Here is a 24,046-nt window from a genome sequence, read left to right on the forward strand (position 1 = left end):
GCACATCAACTTTCAGTGATCAGCTTCCGTGTACAATTCACTTTCGTCAGCAGCCACTACTGTTTCTCGCACATCCAACCTTTAGCATAACAGTACTTTGTGTTGCAATGGTGGCATGTTATTTTTAAATAATATTCTTGATCGTAATAAACACAAATATCCATGCGGCAATTATGCAGTGGAATTTTAAAGTCCTGATCAATTTGTCTATAAACGAATGGTGCGACCATTATGCGATGGTGATAATTACGCAATGAAATATGGTACTCTTCTGTTATTGTGTCCTGTGTGCTCCTGCAGCAAAATACTGTACTGAACATGGAAGATCATGAAAAATGCTGATATTATTTGGAGTTTTCTGAATTTCGTTAGTGTGTTTCTGAGTATAAGTTATTATGTAGTTTATAGTTTACAATGCCGAGTGAATATTGAAAGGTTTTATATGCTACTACACTAGTTCCTGAGTGCAGTATCTTGTACTCATATGGGTGGAAAGTCATGGAAACTATTTCAGATCCTAGATCCAATTTCCTGTGACTGAAATTATGAAGTTAAACCCAAAAAGAAAATAAGCAGTAACGATAAATGTAAGTATTTTACATGTATGTTTATATCTCTTTAACAAACATCTATTCAATCACTGGACATAAATATATGACAAATACCTTGAACCAACTCATTTCTGTGTTACAAAGATTTTCGCTTCACAGACATCAAAATAACAAACAGCAGAAAGAACAAAAGGATGATAAAGAAGGGAAAGATAATCATTTAAGATCTTGGAAATATTTAATAAATTTATGCAGAATTAGTGATATATATAAGTATTCAGCGATGTATGCAATGGAGGCGGAAAGGAACTGGCCATTCTATACTTGGTGCCACGAGGTTCAGACCTGTCTTCGGACATGTGACAAAACCACCACCCAAAAATTGTTTATTTTTTATGTAAAAAATGAGGATATATAGGAGAGGGAAGATAAAAAAATTATCCGCCAATCTAAAAAAAAAAAAAAAAAAAGATACAGTACTTCCTTAACATATTTCATATTTAACAGTTACCTGTGCTGGGTTTGTATTCACTTTTGCTAGTACCATATAATGATGACCAGCTGATCATAAACTATACTGAGATTGATGTTTTGATGACCAAGCTGTGGAAGGAAAAAACCATTTTGTGAAGGCTACTAGAATAAATAACATTAAGTGCTGTTTGTTAGAGTTTTCTGACGACGTAGTTTTAATCAGACTAATATCACAGTTTTTTTAGGCTTGTTCTCACGATGACACTGATGTCATGAGATTAAATGTCGCAGTAGTGTCATTGTGGGAACAGTTTTTGATGCCACTGTCACAGTGTCATGGCTGTGGTGTCACATATTCGAAAATTTTGACATGAGACACTTCAGCACTAGCACTTTCATGACACTACTGCAAACTGCCGCACACAATTGCATCATGAGAACAGCCCCATTATAACAACGAAATAAACTTGATCAAATATTGAATCGTTGTGTGTAAATTTCGTTGTTAGTTTTTTGTTTTGTTTAGTAAAAGTCGATGGAGTTTTGTTTTTGTATCTTGGGCCCAACCTAGAAATATTGATGAAAATTATACATATAAAAAATAGGTTATTTAGGGGGGATTACACACGTCATTATATTACTTATAATACAAACACAAACAAAGTAAAATAATGGTTTGAAAATATGAATTTATAGATTTTCCGGCACTAATATGGTTTTATGTCAAGTTTAGGAGTTTGCTGAACATATTCTCATCAATTCGTAGAAAACTGCTAATGACCAAGAGTAGTGCTTCTGATGCACCATATTTTTCTAGGTAGACTCATCCACACTTTTTCTTTTTTCTGTGTTTTCTCTCTTTCAGAGCTATCAATGTTTCGACATTAGCAACTGCAAGCATAACATCTAGGGCTCTCTGAATACTAAGTATAATTGCCAAACCTTTTGGTTCTTTTCCTTTAATATTGTAATTTTTAATAAATATTTCAATTAAATTTCAAAACTCACAATTAACTCAAAAAACTTAACCACTGGAAACATTATGCAAACAGATCTGAAATCAGCACAAAGATTTCTATAAGAAACCTTCCATTTTAATAAACCAAAAGTCGAGTCTTGAGTTCTCTGCCAAGTGAATACGCTTGTTTAACTCACCATAACTCGGAAACCAGTGAAGACTTTGAGTAGTGGCAACTTTTAAAAATAATTTTCATTCTTTCTTAATATTTCTCTCACATGGACACCACATCTGAAGTTAAAAATAAAAAAAAGTTTGTCGCTTACTGACTTTTGAAGGTATAAATGTGTATTTTGAACTTATCACTTCGAAGTCAGTATTTTTTTCTCACTTTTCAAAACAGTCATTGACCTATCTATAAAAAAAATTATAGCGTGATTGATTGGCTATCATAAGAGATAAGAATTGATGTATGTTTAAGAGTGGGAAATATCATTCTTGAAATCCAGCTACAAATGGCAAAGAATGCCATGACATTTCATGACAGCAATGTCGTGGCATCTGTTTCATTGCTGAGAACGAGCCTTCACAACAGTTCGACTTCGAGCAGCGATCCAAATTTAGTGGCATGCATATTGTGGAAAGCACACAGCCTTGAAAGTTAAAAAGAAAAAGTCATTCACGACAAAGATATGTTACATAAGAAACATCATATGCAAACCCTACAATTCTCAATTATTTTAAACTAGAAAATGGAAAACTTGCACTTTGCTGGCTATAGGACATGTGGTGGACAGTAAGGCCCTTGTCACAGATTACAAAAAGTGAATAGAAAAATATGATTTCGCAGGATTTATTACTGGCACTGAAATAAAATCATGAACTTTTCTTTCGTACAAAGAGAATGTCTGTGATATAAAGTAGTACTTCATCCACATGAATGAAAATGAGCTGCTGATACAGAGTAAGATTATTTGTACTGACACGTCATATCTTATATAGCATCATAATGTAATTCATACATTACAACACATCACATAATGTTTCATGAACATGTGATTTGTGATACAGGTCCTTCACAACCAAAGCTTTAAACATCAAGGAAAAATATATTTCAAATGCACACAATGCTTTACTTATACAATGGATGGTTCTTCATGTTAACATTATGTTACAAAAACTGTAATGTACTTATTTGGTACCAACAAACATTTAATAAAATGTGCTTTATAATGTAACTAAGTCTTCCGATCAGTCACCATTCAAGTATTAGTCAGGTATCCCACATTTCTGACAAACACTTATTCTTTCCACCAAAGTTGACTGAATTACCCATGACATATACATTATGTAAATTAACGAATCTACTGATCCAAATACAAACTACATAATAAAATGAATATGACTGATGCCTACATATAAAACTAAACTTAAACCTATCTGGATTACATATTGCAACTCAAGGAAATGTAACGCATCCTGATAGAACCTAAATCTTGTATTATGGTAAAAAGCTAGCATTCTTCTATGCTCAGTTTCTTGCAAGTGCTAGCTGAGAGACAAAAATAATGTCATCAATAGGGAGTCCTCTCTCTTCAGATGTACTTGTAAGAATTTTCCTGGACACTGAAACAAAATAACATAATTAACACACTGACATTATACACCTCTTAGTTTATATAAATACTAAACACGACAAATATTTTCATATTGGTAGGTAATTGTTTAGCACTACACACAAGATGGTACAGTAAGTAACAAGTACCAGCACAATAAGTGCAAAATTTTGCCAAAATATGAAATACAGTACAACATCGATTAACTGAAACAACTGTGGATGGGGTTGTTCGGATAACTGATTTTTCGGAAACCGATCATTTACGAAAACAAATTGTACCGGTGTCATAGGGGCAGTATGAAACAAAGAAACACTGATATTAAATGCAAAACTGTAAATATATATTTTGTATCACACGTCTTACAAATAAAATAGAGAACTGACTAGCCTAGTTTTGACAAGTTCAAAATGGCCATTGAAGTAGGCCTACAGTTTAGGAAAATAAGTCCAAATTTTTTTTTGCTTCAGAGCTGAGACTCGGATTTTTTTGCAAGCAAATCTCGCAAACAGTGCTAACGGAACTTCTACATGGTGCACACGCAAATTTGAATTTGCCAACTGGAACGCTTTCGGTTAACTGATGTTTCAGTTGATCGGTATTTGGATAATCGATGCTCTACTGTAATAATAAATAAAAAATATGAAATAAATATTCCAATGTTAAAAATATCTTCGTTCCTAAACTCAGCATTAATTAACAACATTATTCACAAAATGAACCTTTAGAGATTAATGAATAGTTTTGTCTATATTTAATATAGACCTACTACTAAATAAAATACAATAAATGTACATAATTAAACAATTTGCCAGCATTATCAAATTTTTACATGAATGAAAGATCTAGGCAACTTAATTTCTTACACTGAAGAGAACAAGAAGTTTTTACACTGGCTGCATTAAACACTGGTTACAATACAACACAAGTAACTTTTCTGTATTTTCTGGCGAAAGATTACACAGTCTATTAGGCCGGAATACACGGACGCGCCGCGGCAGTAATGCAACAAGGGTCGAACAGAATTCAAGGCTTCGTTCGCTCGTTTGTACGCGATTTCAAGCAAGCGCTGTGGCAAGAACGCGCACACCTCAAATGCAGCGCAGCGATCCGTTCCCTGTCGGTTTTTCTCGCGAACACAAAGGGATTCGTTGCCGCAGTGTGGACGGGTTCGTTGCCGTTTGTCTCGAGAAGCACGCACACCTCAAGCATGGAGTGGTCTGAAGTAGATTGAACCTCATAAATTATGTCCAGTCTTGTGGAATCCTGGTGATATTGACTATTATAATAAAAACAACGGAACATACCAGTGAACACGCAAGATGAGACAGGGCTCCAAAACGAGCGAAAAAGCAGGATGATAGTACAGAATTACTGGCAAACGCTGTTGGAATTATGCAAGCCCCTACTGGGACGTTAATTATTTAATTGGTTATTTTATTTTATTTTATTTTTTAGTAGGTTATTTTACGACGCTTTATCAACATCTCAGGTTATTTAGCGTCTGAATGAGATGGTGATAATGCCGGTGAAATGAGGGGTCCAACATCGAAAGTTGCCCAGCATTTGCTCATAGTGGGTTGAGGGAAAACCCCGGAAAAAACCTCAACCAGGTAACTTGCCCCGACCGGGAATCGAATCCAGGCCTCTGGTTTCGCGGCTAGATGCGCTAACCGTTACTCCACAGGTGTGGACTGGTTATTTTACGACATTCTATCAACTACTAGGTTAGGCTCTATTTAGCGTCGATGAAATTTGTGATAGCGAATTGGCAATTGACGAGATGGGGCCGAGGATTTGCCATAGATTCCTTGGCATTCGTCTTACAGTTGAGGAAAACCTCAAAAAAACACAATTAGGTAATTAGCCCAAGAGGGAATCGAACCCTTGCTTGAACGCAATTCTGGATCAATAGGCAAACACGCTACCACCTGAACCACGCCGATGGTTTCTGGGAGGTTAAAGTTCACTGTTGAACAGTGGAAAGTCAAATCATTTTGTACTTTCTTTTAATGAAAATAACAGCATATCATGCGACTACTAGGAAAGGAATTTAGCAAGCTATTTATGATATTCAGGTGAAAGAAAACCAAACTTCTTTGAAATACCAACTTACTACGGACAAGAACGTTTTCATTCATCTGCACCTTCATTTGATGTCTTATTCCCAATGGGTTATCCTAGATAACCTACTCAATTACTCCCTCAACTTACTATGCTTCAGCTCCCAAACCACCGCAACGTCCTCCGACTCAAGTCTTCTCAAGCCGACTTTAATGACAAAATCTCCAATCCCATTCTTACTACACTACACCCTGTCACTTTCGGATTTGAATCAAACTCTCTTGGCTCTCCCCAACATCATCCAGTCAAAACTCTGTCCCCAGAATGTTAATCACATAGGCTACTCCATTAGTCAAAATCAGCACATTTAATGTCTTCTGTTTTTTCTTATTATTATTTTTAATGAATTGAATAACAATTTTGTAGTATTTGTTGTATATATTTTGCATTCCTCTGTTTTATTTCAAAATCATTTTTTTTTTTTTTTTTTTTTTTTTGGCTGATTTAAAATACTCGTTTTGACTGTACACTTAAATGTTGTTGTTATCTAATGCCAGGCTTTGGCAATGAAGCTATTAGCATTCTTGCTCTCCAATATTTCTCTGTAGTGGATCCATCAGGTAGAACTTCACAGATTTGTAGATGATCTTCAGTCATTTCTTTTTCTTTGTTGCATAGAGGGCAGTTAATTAGCATAAGTGTAACCGTTTTTTAAGTGGGCACCAATTTTTTGTTTGTAATGGTGGTTACATCACCCACTCACGTAAACCCCCAGTATGACTGGAGGGCCACACCTGTCATTGGTTAATGGGCCCATCGGACCTGGCCGGGAGGAGTTTTAGAGTCCACCGACCTTTCTCACAAGCACCACTTGTGGAACATTTCTACCACTGCCACTGTACACTTAAATTAAAAACATCATTAAGCAAGGTCAGCCTGGGTAGCATAGTTGATATAGCGCTGACCTTCTATGCTCAAGGTTGCGGGTTCAATCCCGGCCCAGGTCGATGACATTTAAATGCGACAGGTTCATGTCAGTAGATTTACTGGCATGTAAAAGAACTCCTGCAGGACAAAATTCCGACACAACGATGATGCTGATATAACCTCTGCAGTTGCGAGCGTCGTTAAATAGACCATAATTTCTTTTTATTTGGCAATAAAATTTTGATTACTCGAAAAAGAAAATGTTTGTAGTTTTATTGTACGATTGTACATGTTTCTTTATTACAATGCGACTTCGAAATATTGATTTTTCTTTGTGCGATATTTCGAATTTTTTAACTGTAATTCTCTCAATGTTTCATTATTTGTATTTCAATGATTTAACTCATCTTGATATTTTTTCTTTAATGCAATGACAATTGCTGAGCAAACTTCTCGAATTATTTCTCCGATAATCTGTTTTGAAATTCCCAAAATGTATTGAAGGCTTGTAAAAGAATCCCCTATCACAAAGAATCGTGAAGTCAGTGCGAACCTGGAATATTGACATATACAATCAACCAAAAATAGTGTTTTACATGCTTTGTTAATTATACAATAACATTCTTCAAAGGATGAATTGAGTTTAGTACAATAAATAGGCTTACTGTCCTATCTTGACTTCAGATTGGTTCTAGCACTTTGGTGGCTGATGTTTTAGTTTGGCCCAATTTTTATCAATAATTCTCCAGAATTGGCGGAAATCAGCCAAGTAGTCCTAAGGTTTTTATACTGGCCGCTTATTTCTTGAAAGTTTATAGCACTTAACAAATTACGCCCTAGTCGCTTCTTGTACAGTCCGTAGGTCTACATTTCTTTCTGTTGAAAATGTATTCTATTACTACCAAAACGCAAATACTAGTTAACAAAGCTTCCTCGTTTTCCTTGGTCGTGCATCGTGCTAGATAGAATGGAACTAGAAAGGTGTTTGAGGCTTGCACGCTGCTCAGTTCGTATCGTGTGCACTGCTTGTTTGAGAGTGCACAATTTCCTCTGCGCATTATATGTAATGCCGCGTTACTGCCGCAGCGCATCCGTGAATTCCCGGCCTTAAGTTAATACTGTTTTGTATGATGGAAAACCTATGGAAGTTGCCAAAGAAGGAGAAATTAAGTAGACAGGAAAATTTCAAATATTAATTTACAGTATATAAGTGAACATGGCAACACTGAAAATACTTTCACTGGATTTGAAAGAAGGAGCAAAGGTTGAACAGGAACCATTTATTTTGTTTTGGCTTCTAGAATTCATTGACGCTAAGTGTTCTAATGACTAAATAGAAATTTGGAGACTTCACTTGCCCTTGGAAATTCCGAAATGATAGTAGAATGGATGGCTAGAGTTTTCTAAGTATTTTCTGAGAAATATCTCTATTTTCTCCTTATATCCGGAAAGCCCAATTCAGTGGTAGTTACAGAAATATTAATGGAGGGGGGGGGGGAATCGTGAAAAATGAGAAAATATTACTATTTGTCAAAGTGATCATCAAAATGGGGGAAATCACGTGACTTATTTACTTAATGGGGCCCTTTTCTCCAAGTTATCTTAAATAGTTGTATGATACTACGCATTAATCTAGTTCCGAACAGCAAATGTTTTCAGGAAATAGCTAAGACTGCCCAACCGCTAGTCTTTTACAGAGGGGCTAGCAGGACATAACCACTCGGACCAACAATACTGTAACATGTTTCAATGTCTGCATTTCTTTTGTATTCCATTTTTCCGATTTTCCATATTCTTAATCTTGGTTTAAGTATCAGAGTGCTAAAAATAACAAAATATGCTTTTATCTGCGCTAAAAATTGAAATATGCACCATAAAATCTTGACCATTGATTGCAAATAACTTGAAATGTATTTATATAATGGTAGCATATGATTTGCAACTAAGAAATAAAACATGCAAATATGCTAAACACCACTCCCTAGTTATCACCAACGTTGTTTTACATATACATGAATAACATTGTAAAAAAATCAAAGAAACAACTTTTGGAATCAAACTTAAAGCAAATAAAATATTACAAACACTACTGCATGCAGATGATTATATACTGATTGCAAACTCAGAAGAGAAATTATAAATGATATTAAAATTAAATAACTTCCCAAAAATGTATTATATGCAAATCTCATTATCAAAAACTAAATCCATGGAATTTTATGGAAGAAATATAAGCAGAGTGAAAATTTAAATTGAAGGGTCCATAATAAAACAAGTATCTGAATTTAAGTGCCTCGGCTATGTAATATCTGAATTATGAGGGACGTTGATTGAAAATAACAGAAATAGAATCAGTTAAATGGTGTTATTAAAAGAAATTTTTAGTAAACAGATGTCAGTGACAGCAAAATGGAGATTGCATAATATAGCGTCAAAAGCTGCTTTTTTTATACGGCTGTGAGAGTTGAGTCTTAAGTAATAGAGATAAAAGTTAGAAGCTGCTCATATGAGATTCTTGACACCTTTATTGGGTTTAATAAGTTTAGATAGATATACAAACACAACTATTAAGAAGAAATTAAGTGTTAACAACATTGTTGATGACATTTGAAATTACTAATAAATTACATTGGAGGGAACATATCAACCAAATGAAACCAGATCGCTTCCCCAGCTTGGCTTTTCAGTATCAATCCAGAGGCAGGTGAGATTTGGTAAGACCAAGAAGATGGCAAGACCAGGAACATATTTATGATTTACAAGAAACAGGATGGTTCATGATGACACTTTTGAACATCTGCAAAGAGTTGTCACTATGGTATCCAGCTGAATGCCATGTGTAACACAGCACTGGTTAATAGATCTCCACAGATAATTGATTGTATATTACCGAATGCATTTTGAGAATGAATAGTCTGTCAAGTATTTTGGGCTGTGGCATGTTGCAACGTAGTTCGTGATTCTTTTGGTGTATATTTCATACTGTCTGAAAAAATTAACATCCAGGGTTTGGAGATCTTTCGTCATTTTCGGTGGGACGAATTTTAAATGAACTTGTTTTCCTCCGGAGGCCTCCTGAAGTATGCGTTCATCCTTGTGCCCAACCCAGGAATCACAGAGGAGGAGTGACTTATCTTCGTCAAATATCTATTCAAAATGGATGCAAAAATGTTCTGCAGGTGTTGTTTCATCATATTTCCTACTGGCATCCACAACAACAATTGCAGGACAATTTTCTTCAATTTCTCGTGCCACATAGGGTCCAAATTTTCCATTCTGCTCCTGAAAGAATATATACAATTTGCTTGCTAAAAGGCTATCCATTAACACTGCAACGTCCATCGTGTAACTGTTTTTTGTGCTATGAAGTAATAGCATCGTCCCTTTGGTAGCCTATGTTTATCATCTTTTGTAGACAACATTCTTTTGCATGCAATCTCATAGTTCAAGTCTCTGGTCACAGTTTCACACATACTCTAGTTGTATATGTTCACTTGCAATAAGATCACTGATGTCAATAACGAATGTATCTGCACACTGGATTATTTCTTCTTTGTTTAGAGCATAGTTATATGGCGCAACATTATTCCAAAATCAGTTTTCAAATTATCAATGAAATGTATTGAAGCTTTGAAGTTCAAAAGACCGATATTTTTGGCTGGTTCATTTGCCTAATGTTGTAAGTTCCAATAATGTAAGCTATACCCTTCTGCTCTTTCCTCACCAAACTTTGCTATTGTTTGTTCTTTGTTGACATTTACTTGTGTGCGATTTTCCTTGACCACACTTACACCTTTTCGTTTCTGTGCTACATATTCCAACACCACTTTAATATCAATTTTCATATTCAGTTTGGGATATGACTTCAGCAGCTTCTCATGTGTGTTGTATCCTCCGCTATGATAATTGTCAAATATATTGTCTAATGTTTTCTCATCAAATATTGTGACGAAACTAGACACTTCCCTCTTTTGGGAGATGAAAGTTTATTTTCACTCTGGCTGTTACCTTCTTCTCCTGTCTATTCCCACTGTATTCAATGCACTCTTATTGTTATGATTCTTTCACTTTGTAAGAGGTTTTCATAATCAAGGAAGTAAGAAAACTTGCAAATGACTCATCCTCCACACCAACACCATTTTCATTGTGCACTTTATATCGTATTTTCAGTTCAACCGATCGCAAAAACATTACTTGGATTGATTGCTACTTGTTGAACCATTGTTTCGTCTCACTACAACACGCAGACAATAAGACGTGCAATAACACCACCGGCACAGCAAAACGTGATGCAATGCAGCCCTCTAGTGCGTAACTGCGGAGTTTTACAGACAAACAACTGTCAACACTGAAAGCAGGAACACGTACGCGACCTTCAACTGCTTTCTGGTGCGATTCTGTTTGTTCGAATCCAGAGGTGTTCAATATAAGAGTATAATCAAACAGACTTTAAAGGAGAACCTGATGAAAGTTTTACTAGGAGGCTGGAGATCTAAATCAGCCATGAGAGTGTCTAAACTCCTTATTGGAGAACCAAAACCTGACTCAACTAGACAATTCCTGGCTTTGGAAAGGAGAATTATAAAATGGATAACTGAACACTGCCATCTGAAGCACCTACATACCAATTTGTAGGCCATTTGTGCCTAATAGCCAACACCCTTAATTTAGAAGAAGTGGGAACTAACGTGTTTTATGAGAAAAGAAAAAAAAAAAGAAAAAAAAAAACATATCTGTAAGATGGAAAGATGTTTAGCACAAAACCTCGAATTGAGAGTTGCATGAAATGAAACAGATTCTCGTATGAAGGGTGTAAGGGGCATAAGTGCCACCCTTTTCACAGTCGTCAGGGACAGTTTATGGAATCAAAAAATGTCCATATAACATAGGGTCAAAACTTGATAGTTTCCCAAGAAAAAAAAAATATTTATTTTCTTATTTTATTTGCGTTATATTGGTTATATCGTTAGTAAAATTACGAAAACAATTATATCAGTAGGTATATCTAGCAAAGAGTTAATATTAGTTTAAATAAACATTTGTGTGTTCTATTACGTTTTCGTGAAATTAAATAAAGATGCATGCTTAAATTTGTTAATATTCGGTATGAGAGACGTGGCAACGTGTTCAGCAGGCAGTACTCTGCACAGACATATGTAAGTACGAGTCAGCTGAGTTCAAGCTCCCTGTCCATAATTCTACTGGCAAGCGGACGACAGTTCAATACAAGATATTCAATAAACAACTTACGTCATTCACAGTTTAGGAATATCATTTGTATTAATTTATGGAGAAAGCTGTCGTAATTTAAGTGAGGCAAGAAGATATACCATCAACATTTTCCTCAAAGAAGGTTACCTAATCGGCAAACTTTTGTAGCAGTTTCTTAAGGATTTTGAGAAGCTTGGAGTCTCTTACCCTGTTTCGAAAATCACACAACCAGGGGCCTGTTTCTCAAAAATACTAGTTTAGTAGTTCACCAGTTACTAGTTACCAGAGTATATTTCACCAGCTCTAGTAGATTCTGTTTCTCAAACTATTTTACCTGTCTAGTAACTTGTGACAATTTTTCACTGTCACATGATCTCTTTCACTAGTCAGCTGATTGAGTTCATTTTTTATAGTCATTTGGTAGGTATTGTTATTTGAAGTTAGAAGGCTAAGTTGTTTGTGTTTTGATTTTGATTTATCCTTTCAACTGAAATGCCGTCAATTGAAAACAAATTAACTGTACTCAATATGATTAATGAATCAAAGGATATATTATCCGGTGATTTTTTTTCCAGCATATTAACAAAAATGATAAAAGTAAAGTATTGGACAAAAAATTTTGTAATGTGTGAGGTTATGGAACTAATACCTCAGAACAAAGATTATGCATACATTAGGGAACTTACTGGCCCAACATTAAGAAAGCAACTTTGATAAGTACCAGTTCAAGTTCACAGTTAGTGTCATAATATGGACATATAATGTAGCTAGTAGGTCTACTGCCAACATGAATGCCACTTACGACTTGATGAAAAATTCGCTAATTTTTTTTTCCACTTTTACATTTGATCTATTCATAAATTAGTGTAGTTTTATATTTAATTTGTAGGCTAAAGTTGACGATGTCACAAGAACAGGCAGTGGAGGAGGAAAGCCAGCAAAAATGGCTGCAGTTGATGAATTGGTATTAGATTATTAGTAAAAAATTCTACAAGTGTTGCTGGTCTAGGACAGAAAGACCAGATGACATTGGAAAGTAATCAACATTCCAATTTGTAGCGCAATCTGTATTTGAAGCTTTGCTGGTAATGCATGACTTCTATTTGTTTGTCTTGTTATGGCAGGTCCCACTAAATTTAATAACGCTTCAAGCTTTTCAGCACTTTACCTAAACTGTTCATTACATTTAAACAATGCTCCCATAAAGGAATAATAATATTGTTCTTTCTCGATATAGTTTTAGCTCTTCTCACAACTTCAACACTTCAACAGGAACAACTAAACCACATATTAAAAAATAACAATATTTTGTTTCGATTATTTGAGAAAGGTTGTCACTGGTAACTGATAATACAGAAATCACCAGTCTTGAGAGTCTTGTAGCAATATTCCTGTTGAATACTAGTGTAATCAACTAGATTAGCATTTTGAGAAACAAAAACACTTATGAACTAGTGAAATCGACCAATATTACTAGTCTGTGAACTGGTAACTACTACTTTACCCATGTAGTTTCTAGAAACACAGACTTGTAAAATAAACTAATATTACTACTGTGCAGACTAGTATTACTAGTCCATGAGTTTTGAGAAACAGGCCCCAGAAATTTGTTTAAAAATGATACTGTTCATTTATTTATTTAACCTGGTAGAGATAAGGCCATCAGGCCTTCTCTTCCCCTCTACCAGGGGATTACAACTACAATATAAAGAATACAATTATAATTATAATTAGAATTAATATTGAATTTATAAATACAATAAAAATCAAAGTACTAAAAGAATTAACAGACTAATAAAAGCTAGACAGTTCATTGTAAAAATTAAGAGAGAATTTTTTTTTTATTAACTAAGTAAAAATTAAACCTAATCTATGCAGTAAGAAAATGCTTAATAAGTTTGCTTTTGAACGCTACTAAATTCCGACAGTCTCTGATGTCACTGGGTAGGGTATTCCACAAGCGCGAAAGCGAGATAGTGTATAATGATGAATATGATGAAGTCTTATGTGTTGGTATGGCTAGTATGAGGCTATTTTGCGTGCGTGTGAAGAGATTATGATGTGATGACAGGTAACTGAAACGGGAGGCAAGGTAGGTAAGTGTAGAGGTGTGAAGGACTTGGAAAAGGAGAACAATAGAATGAAAATTTCTACGTTCGTTAAGCCGTAGCCAGTTTAGAGTTTGGAAGGATGGGGTAATGTGGTCAGCGCGACGGACATCGCAGACGAAGCGAACACAAGAATTATGAACACATTGTAATCTTTGCGACTGGTTGACATTGAGGTCGGTCAGTAGAGAATCACAATAATCGAAGTGGGGCATTACTATTGTTTCCACTAGTATTTTCTTGAGTGATAGCAGGAGGAATTTTCGAATGCTGTTTAAGGAATGTAGTATGGAAAGCACTTTTTTGATAATATGGGTTACTTGATAATTCCAGTTTAAATGCTTGTCATAGTAAACTCCAAGGTTTTTAACACAGGAAGCAAATGGGATTATTGTGTCATTTAACTTGACTGGAAGAGCAGGAGTAATGTTGCATAATAGACGTTGGTGTCCCACTAGGATTGCTTGTGATTTTCTTGCATTGAGAGTCAAACCAAACTTTCTGGCCCATGCAGATATGGATTGAAGGTCCTCGTTAAGATTGTGTATTGCGTCATTGAGTGAGTCAGGGGTTGTATGGATATAGATTTGTAAATCGTCTGCGTAAAGGTGATGCTTACAGTGCAGTAAAGTCGAAGGGATGTCATTTACATAAATAGTGAATAGTAGTGGTGATAGAACAGATCCCTGTGGGATTCCAGAATCAACGATACGCCATGAGGAAGTTCGACTTCCAATGGAAACACACTGCTGACGTTCGCTGAGATAAGAGGAGAACCAAGAGACTGTGCTTTCTGATAGTTGGAGTGATCGTAATTTTCTCGTCAGTAAATCGATATTTACAGTGTCAAACGCTTTGCTGAAGTCAAGTAGTGTCAGTATTGTAATTTTACGTTCGTCCATAGCTTTTCGGATGTCTTCCGTTACTTCCAACAGTGCAGTCGCTGTACTGTGTCGAGTCCTAAAACCTGATTGATGTGTGTCCAAGAGTTCATATCTATTTAGGTAGTCAATGAGTTGTCTGTATACTATCCTCTCTAACGCCTTTGATAAGGTAGGTAGAATACTAATAGGTCGATAGTCGTTGGGAGTAGTCGGCGTTTTAACTTTGGGTATAGGGCGCACAAAGGCATTTTTCCAAGCTTTAGGAAAAATGGAAGCCGTCAGCGAAGCGTTGAAAATGTGTGTCAGCGTTGGTAAGATTACGTCAATAAGTTTGTTTATCATTGCGATACTAATGTCGTCAGAACCTGTCGCTTTGGATTTGTTCCGTTTAAGAGCTTTCTTCACGTCAATAGGTGTAACGTATGAAAAGTAAAATCTGTCTCTGAGTGGGTCAACTACCTGAGGTTCCGCCATTGTCTGTCGCTGTGTGGTATGGTCAGTGCTGTTAGTTGGCGGAGTAGTGAAGTGTTCATTGAGGCGTTCTAATGAGATGCTGATTTTACAGAAGTGGGAGAGATTAAAATTTTGCATTAGAAAAAAGTCCACGCGATTTTGTGCAGAAAACCATTATTGTTTATTTTTTTGGATATACAATAAAAAGTGGAGCAATATTGTTACATAAAATGTAAGTTTACCATGAAGTTCTATTAATGAGATTGAAAGTTTGTATTTGCTGCTCGTTTTATGTAAACAACAGTATTATCATGATCCGCGCCTGCATTAGAACAGAGCATCTGTACCAATAAATGTCTATACCCGCTTGAGCTGTACTGTGTACTCATAAACCCCTCCTTCCCATCCAGGAATGTTGCAAAACATCTAATATTGTAAACTTTAATAATTAGTTAAATATTGCAATTAGAAAAAAATTGTAAGGACATTTTTTCTTCCCTATGACATGAATAATCATCAGTTAAAATAATGGCACTTATACCCCTTACACCCTGTATAAATGTTAATATAATATTCTTAGACATACTAATGACAAGTGTATGTGGAAGCAATGAGGCTGGGAACAGAAGTCATCCATCACTGTAACCCCATCAAGATTATATATAATAATATGACAAGGAAGTATAAGTTTAACATAACAATAGAAGATCTTTACCTTTTCTTTACAGGCTGCAATATTCCTTAATAGTTGCCAGAATCTGCACCACTCTGACAGCTGAAAACAAAATCGAAAGAAATCATTAATGAAAAAAAAGTTTGTATACGATTTCTCTACTAACAGAAAAACCTTGCTTATTCTATTGAATAATGTAGATGAAAAATTTGGTCTCATCACAATCCATAGTCAAATACGTATTTCACCAGATGGATCCATTTAAGAAATTACTTTGGAAGAGGAGAAGTTGGGGAGAACAGCCTTGATGAAAACAGTGTAACTGTCATGCAATACCTACACAGAATCTTCATCTAAATATGATGGAACAAAACAAAAATTCAATGTTGTAATAGACTATGGAGTTTATATTCTCTTGAACTACATATCTTCACAACACATGTCAGTTGCAAATACATTTTCATAATTCCAAGAAACAACACTTTTAAGAAGCTAGAACTGTTTTAAAGATTTTGAAGCAAATACAATAAATTATATGTTAATTTAATATGAATTGGGTATGGTACAATGTGACAAAATTGCGATGTTTTATGCATGATATGAAAAATTTCCAGATTTTTCAAAGGATGGATTTATGTTAGTAGAAGGGGGGGATGTTACACCAAAAACATTAAAGTACAGGAGTTACCAAAAATTAATTTGTATGAGTGTGTGTATAGGAGGAGAGGAAGGGAATGGGAAGAGGAGGAATTGTTCAACTTCAAATGTCATTTACATACCACATAACTCCGAAATAAGTGCTATCTCCTACTTTCGTCTTCTAATTCATGGTCCTACTTATGAATCTAATGAACCTTCTTTGGCACATGTGTAACAAATTATGAAAACTATGTAGTGATGAGATAATACAATTTCAAAGCAATAGAATTCAAGAGTGCACAATTGAAATTGACAAAACGCTAAAATATTTCAAATGATTACTGTGTATTTACCTCTGATTGAGGTTCTGCCTGACATGTACAGATACAGAAGTAAAATTTGGAGTGAGTCTTGATGTGAGTCCACCTGTATGTAGGCAACAATTTCGCATGACTGTACACAAGTAGCATATATACAGCGCAGTTTGTTGTAAGCAAAAATTATACAATAAGGGAGCTCCAAACTTTATTTCCTATCTGTACATCTATTATCGAGCAGTACATCTCATATGATGATATGTGTCAGAGGAAGAACAACTGTTTGTATACATCTGAAGTCTGATTAGTGTAATATTATGTTACTAGTCAGCAGTGTATGCAATGGATGGGGGAAGAAACTAGCCCCCCCCTACCCCGTTATCTCCTGGCTTAGTTGTCCCATGAGTGAAGCCTTATTGATGTCATTTATAAGGTTCAAATCAGTCTTCGGGCAGCTGACTAAAACTGTATATTACCCAGTCTAATATAACAGCCATGCTCCAAGCGGCTAGCAAATTATATGTTTGCAGATTGCATATAATAAAATCAGAAAACTGTATTTCCGTAATTATTTGATTTTTTGTTATGAATCCTAGAAGAAGTTTACATGCAGTTTATCTCTAAGTTTGAGAAGCTAAGAATAAATTTAATTTCTTCTGCTCCTTACAAGTGAATCATGGTTTGAAATATATAAATGTTTGAACCTGTATGGCAAATTAAATTTATTCCTAAATACATATAAGCGTATTTAAACTCCATATTTCCTGTGATGAAGTCAAAATGAATAGCCTCAAAAACAGAGGCACAATTTCAGTTTTTGCTTAAGGAGAACAAGATTTTAGGGCGAATTCATGCCTATTTCCTCAGAAATTAACTATTTTCTATACCATAAATTGAGATAAATTCAATTGCTGAGGTAAACTTGAAAATAAGAAAAGGTGTATTCTGAGATACACTGAATACGTCTTGAAAGTTAATTTTCCATTTCTTAAGAATGGCATTTTGTATTATTTTAAGTCACAAAAAGGGATGATATTATGTCCCCCCCCCCTCACAATCCATTCTAGTTTCCACCCAAAGGTCTAATTTTAACTTATCCTACTTATACAATACAGTCTGTCAAGTTAGCTCTGTGGTATTATGTCTGTCTCCGGTTTCTGGTGGAGTCAGAGATTTTCATGTAAAACTCTATCTCGGGACAAGGAGACGTAGCAGTGCGTAACTTCTAATCACTAGATTTTGCACCAATATGTATGGGTTAAATCACAAATCTCTCCTCAGTGCAATATGAAGAGAAGGAATATGTCACTGCTGATTGTGATTTGTCCATCGGATGGGGACGTTAAGCCTGGCAGCCCTCTTGGCGCCATTCGACAGGAGTAGGCTATGTGCCGGTCCCTACCCTGAGCAAGATTAATCCAGTCTCTACCATCATATCCCATCTCCCTCAAATCCATTTTAATATTATCCTCCCACCTAAGTCTCTGCCTCCCCAAAAATTTTTTTCCTCAGGTCTTCCAACTAACATTCTGTATGCATTTCTGAATTCATCCATACGTGCTACATGCCCTACCCAACTCAAACATCTGGATTTAAAGTTCCTACTTATGTTAGGTGAAAGTGAAACATACAATGCGTGCAGTTCTACATTGTGTAACTTTCTCCAAGTGAGAGTCCAAGTTTCACAACCATACACAACAACCAGTAATATTGCAATTTTATAAATTCTAACTTTCAGCTTTTTTGAGAACAGACTGGATGACAAAAGCTTCTCAGCATGTTATGGGGATACCTTTACCTTTACTGAATAATAACAGGCATTTTCTATATTTATTCTGTGTTTAATTTCTTCTCGAATGTCATTTATATTTGTTACTGTTGCTGCAAGGTACTTGAATTTTTCTACTTTTTCAAAGAATAAATTTTCAATTTTTATATTTCTATTTCGTACTGGTCTGGTCATGATACATAATTACATACTTTGCTTTTTCGGAGTTTACTTCCAAACCTACTTCCTTACTTGCTGCAAGTAAAATTTGTGTTCTCTCTAAGAGTTTGTGGATTTTCTCCTAACATATTCATGTCATCTACATAAACTAACAGCTGATGTAACTCGTTAAATTCCAAACCCTATTTGTTTTCTTGGCTGGAATACAGAAATGTAATCAACCACCATGAAGATGATGATGTTGATTGACAAATACCATAATGTAGTTACAGGTCTACGGCACTAGAATTTTTAAAAATACTTCACACTGTTCTTATCGTTTTTTAAATATAATTTAAAAAATTGAAATAGCCATAGTGTACTGAATTGTAGGAAATAGTGAAATACACACAGTACTCACAATAATAAAGAACATGGGATGAAGAAATCTGCACCTCTTCCTTAACCAAACAAAATTTACGGCACACATCAGATTTCTTTTTATGACTCTTGACTAACACAACATTGATTTTATCTACACATAATGAATTCGGCACTCTAAAGTTAAAACATTTACATCATAATATTTGCAATACTTAGCCAAAACTTCACAACCATACAGAAAACTTTTTGTACTAGATATTTGAATTTCTGCTCTGAGCATGCAATGTGAGTCGTTGGCACTGAAGTTTAAGTCCTTCTTATTATATTATATTAAATAAGCTTAGTACCTGAAATGTACATATTAAATGCTTGTTTATTAGACCACAGGCATGCACTAGACATGTTCACTTTACACATTCAAACAACTGCCGCTCATTTTAATTCAATATAACACATTTATTCGAGTTTTCATCAGTGGCATCAATGTTGTTTATTAATTTATATACAAGATTTTCAAAGCAGAGTAAGAATAAGACTGGTATGACAGGAAAAGACGGCATATTATACAAACACTACAAAATGCCAAAGGTCCAAACATCTGAATAAATTATTGAAGTAATTTTCATTACTGCAGCATTTATTGCATAAAGTTTTAATGGAACTGTCACTGGACAGTTACACATAATCGAAACTTATTAAAAGGTGTGTGGATAGGTATGGAGTACTTAAAAAAAAACCTTTAGTAGCATCAGAAATTTTGCTTTTATAAACACGGGAAATGATGTATTACCGTTTTGTAATATTTGTAACCCATTCAATGATTCCTAAATATGTAATTTTTTTAAACCTGAATTTCTTGAAGTAGTAAGAACTTATTTCAATCTGTCAAGCAAAAAGAAAAACGTGACTTACTGTAACATAATCTTGTTTTCAATTTGGTTTCTTCATTCCCAGTCATCTTTTAATACCAGTGAGTGAATAACGAACAATTCAGTTATGTAGAAAGACACAAAAATATCTTTTAGAATGAAATGATTTCATTATTTTTGCTACTAAGTTTTTACCATAATTAAATTTTGCAAAAAGAAGTCTATGGGAAAACTAAATTTGTTAGTTTCTGCTAATATATTTTCATTCATGCACTGGAATGCTGAAAATAGAAGCCAAAATGAAAATTATATGGTGAATAATGTATGCTAAATCTGCACAACATGAGTAAATATGAGATAGCTGGTTATGCTACATGCACCATCACACTCGCTGGAGGCTACCAATCAAACCCAGTAGCAAGCTGGAGCTGTCCTTGAAGCATGCAGCCACCTTTGTAGGATGATTAGTGATTCCTTGTTACTCAATTAAAGAACAACAAAATCACTAGTCTTCCACACAACAATGGCTGGGGTTAGTTACTTGCAACTCCTCTTCAAATCTCCCTTTCTCATGCCCCCTCACTACATGTTACTAATCCAACATTACCTACACTGTAACTGCGATGATACAGTTAGAGAGGACACATTAGTTGTTTGTAAAATCTAACTCATTCCCCTACAATGAACAGAGCTCATACAACACTTCTAAGTAGAACCACTCCACTGTCAAGCAACATCGTGTAAATTCATTGTTTTATGGGATAATCATGTTAACAATAAACTATTCAATTCTCAGTGGTCATGTTGTATATCCTTCACTGAAATTTCTATTTTCTTATTAAAAAAAGTTGTATCTTATTGTGCATGCAAGGAAGATGAGCTACACACTACAGTGTGAAGCAGATTTTATTTACTCAACAAATATATATTACAGACATTTGCATTATATGCTCATAACCAGAGGCAAGAGTTTATGGTGACAATTATTTAAAAAATTCGCATTAATTTTTTAATTGGTGGTGTTTTTTGTGTTGAAAATTAAGCTAAAAATCTACATTAATTTCACACTTATTTTCGGATAAAATTAATGAATGACTGAAATGAAAGTTAACAAATACAGCTTACTGATTCAATTTACAGAGAAGTAAGATAACACTGATGTTCACACACGTCTCTTCCATTCAATTCTCCTATTGCAATATTTACACATAACATCATTAGGGCACCTTTATAAAATCCATATTCTTGATATTGTTCAACATGACAGGTCGGACTAATTTCATTAACCCTTTCCATGTTTAATCCTTAATACAGAACATACTACTACGAAATCACAACTACTTACAAAACTCTCTTGTTAATAAAACAACTTTCTTCGAAGAATCGCAGGTCAAGAATCTCGATGGTTAAATCCCGAAATTAGCTAAGTACCAACTGCCTTAAATCTGCAGGCAGCCACCCCTTCTAAGCTCCTTTTCCAAAAGTGACAGCAGGCAGAGAAAATCCAAGAAAATGTCTGTCCCCATTCAAGTTAACTCTCGAGCAAGAGAAATCTGCTAACAGCTTTATGTATCTGATTGTTGTGATAACAAGTGAAATACCAACCTACCTCTTTAATTATTCTTCCATCAGACTTCCATATTTTAGTTACTACTACTTCTGACTTAATTGCATGAAGTTGTTCATGTCTTATTCAGGTTTTATCTGTAAGCTTCTGCTTAATTTTGCAATTTGAAACATACGTACATATTTTCAATAAAAATTAAAAATAATATAGAGATTTCTCATTTATCTATAGAAAAAAAAAAAAACACATCGAAACTGTGATAAATACATGTAACATGGTTTTTGTCGAATAATAACTTTCCCATTTATTGCTAATAACAAAAACCCTTGCCTTTGATTATAACACGAGATAAATAAATAAAATAAAAGCGGACTGACAGGATATATTTATTCAAGGCTTTTAAAAGACTAATGGGGAGGAAGGGGGAAGTGAACAGTCATTCTGTTTGCCTTAGTTATGGTCTAAAGGCACACTGATTAAAAAAACTTACTGCCTTATTAACAAATGATGAACAGTGTTGATCTATATCTGTGACGAAATGAATATGAAACGTTATAATAATATTATACCAATGGCCTACTAAGTGTCCTTAACAGATGTAGGATAGAGAAGCTGGGAACACCCTCTAAACTTTCACACCACAAATAAAGGAATATTTAAAAATTAATCTAACCAACACACATCACAAGAGTGTTAACAGAGAAACCAAATGCTACATGACACCCAACACATACATGCATTGCATTCAGATATAGCATGCCTCAAGTTGTTCCAAGACAACTTTAAATTGCACTGCCACAGAATAAAAACTATCAACACACTTCTAACTGTGAAGTAAAATTCAGACATTTAAATCTCAAGATATTACTTTGCTATATTACAAATATGTACACACTGAACATAGTTTGTATTAATTTCATGAGATTCTGAAAATATAAAACTTCTGTAAGTGTCTTTTTTTGAGAGAGAACATACAGTATAAACCTGTTAATGCGCTCCTCAGGGGAATGCAGCCTTCATGTGTAATTAGCGGGACAACGCTATAAACGGGAAAGGATTTATGAAATGGGAAAAACAATTTAGACACCACTTCATAAGAAATATATTTTACTGTGTATTAATTACAGTGTAAAATGCAAATAAAGAAAAAAAAAACTTTGATTATTGTTTTCTGTGTGTTTGTACTACTATTATGAATGATATTTTCTAAGCCACCGGCATAGCTCGGTTGGTTAAGGTGCTTGTCTGCCGATCTGAAGTTGCGCTCAGGTGCAGGTTCCATTCCCACTTGGGCTTTTTCCAAGGCTTTCCCCAACTGTAAGGAAAATGTCACGTAATCTATGACGAATCCTCAGCCCCATCTCGCCAAATATATCGCTATCACTAATTCCATTGATGCTAAAAATAACCTCGTAGTTGATAAAGCATCGTTAAATAACCAAGTTATGTCAACTGTCGAAGACCTCCACGTCAACTTCCTCCCAACTTCTCCTGTACAGGAGCCCCATCCACGTCATCATCCATTATGAAAGGGGCATTCATTTCACATGTTATGCCAATCTGCACTGCAAACACTACACACACTACAGAATTCAAAGGATGACTAAATTTTTTTCAGAAATGACAGAAACGTATTAACAGGGAAACTTTTGAGTGTTAAAATCCTTTCAAACAAAGGAAAGCAGGGTAAGTACAACTTCAAACAGTACCCACTGGAGAGTTTTTTCAGATACAGGATGAAATTTCTTTCTTGTACTCGTAATGCAGTGACTCTCAGTACAGTCACAGCAACATATTTTTTTCACCATGCTTTTAAAACATTACAAGTTTCTCTGTTTATACGAAATTGTTTACTCATTTCCAGTCCGAAAAATGTGCTACAAGAGTCATTCCACGTCAAATCGCACAAAATTATACAAATTTTGACCTTCATATTTCTGATTGCGTTTATATATTTTTTACCAACTCTATGGGTCTAATAAACCAACAAGTCCACATGTTTTTAAAATATTTCATGTTAAAATTCGTTAAAAATGTCGCACAATGCAACATTTAAAGCATATTTCCGAGGATATTGATGTTAAAATTTTCTTGAAAAATGCATTTAAAAGCTTAAAGTACTGTCTTTTGTTAAATATTTACTAACTAATTTTAATATAATTATTACAAATTTTTTTTATGATTTAGGTTTTGAAAGTTAGATATCAATGTGAAATAGCCGTATTAAAAATCTAAAAAAAATGCCTACTAGGTGGACTGAGGTATTCTTAATAATTCCAGAAAAAATCAAAATGGGATCTCCAATAGTTTAATGGAAATTTAATTACTTACGACACAATGTGTAGCGGTTGGTGCAGCCGCAGTGGATGGGAAGTGTTGAAGCACACTGGGAGGCTTTTCGGTGCTCGATGATCGACTGAACAT

At 34.8% G+C, this 24,046-nt stretch overlaps 1 protein-coding gene across 2 annotated transcripts in view; it reads right to left on the bottom strand.

The window, feature by feature from the left end:
* Positions 1–2,820: 2,820 nt before the first annotated feature.
* The window catches only part of HnRNP-K (Heterogeneous nuclear ribonucleoprotein K), a gene marked incomplete at its 5' end in the record, with an annotated part of 33,454 nt that continues 12,228 nt past the window's right edge, over positions 2,821–24,046 (bottom strand). Inside the window, 2 exon segments of one of the 2 annotated variants that reach the window (XM_069821359.1) lie at positions 2,821–3,609; positions 15,962–16,021. In XM_069821359.1, coding sequence (XP_069677460.1) covers positions 15,988–16,021 — 34 coding nt within the window. 2 annotated transcript variants of the gene reach the window in all.

The sequence above is a fragment of the Periplaneta americana genome, chromosome 3, assembly GCF_040183065.1.
Source record: "Periplaneta americana isolate PAMFEO1 chromosome 3, P.americana_PAMFEO1_priV1, whole genome shotgun sequence".
In the NCBI taxonomy this organism is placed as follows: domain Eukaryota; kingdom Metazoa; phylum Arthropoda; class Insecta; order Blattodea; family Blattidae; genus Periplaneta; species Periplaneta americana.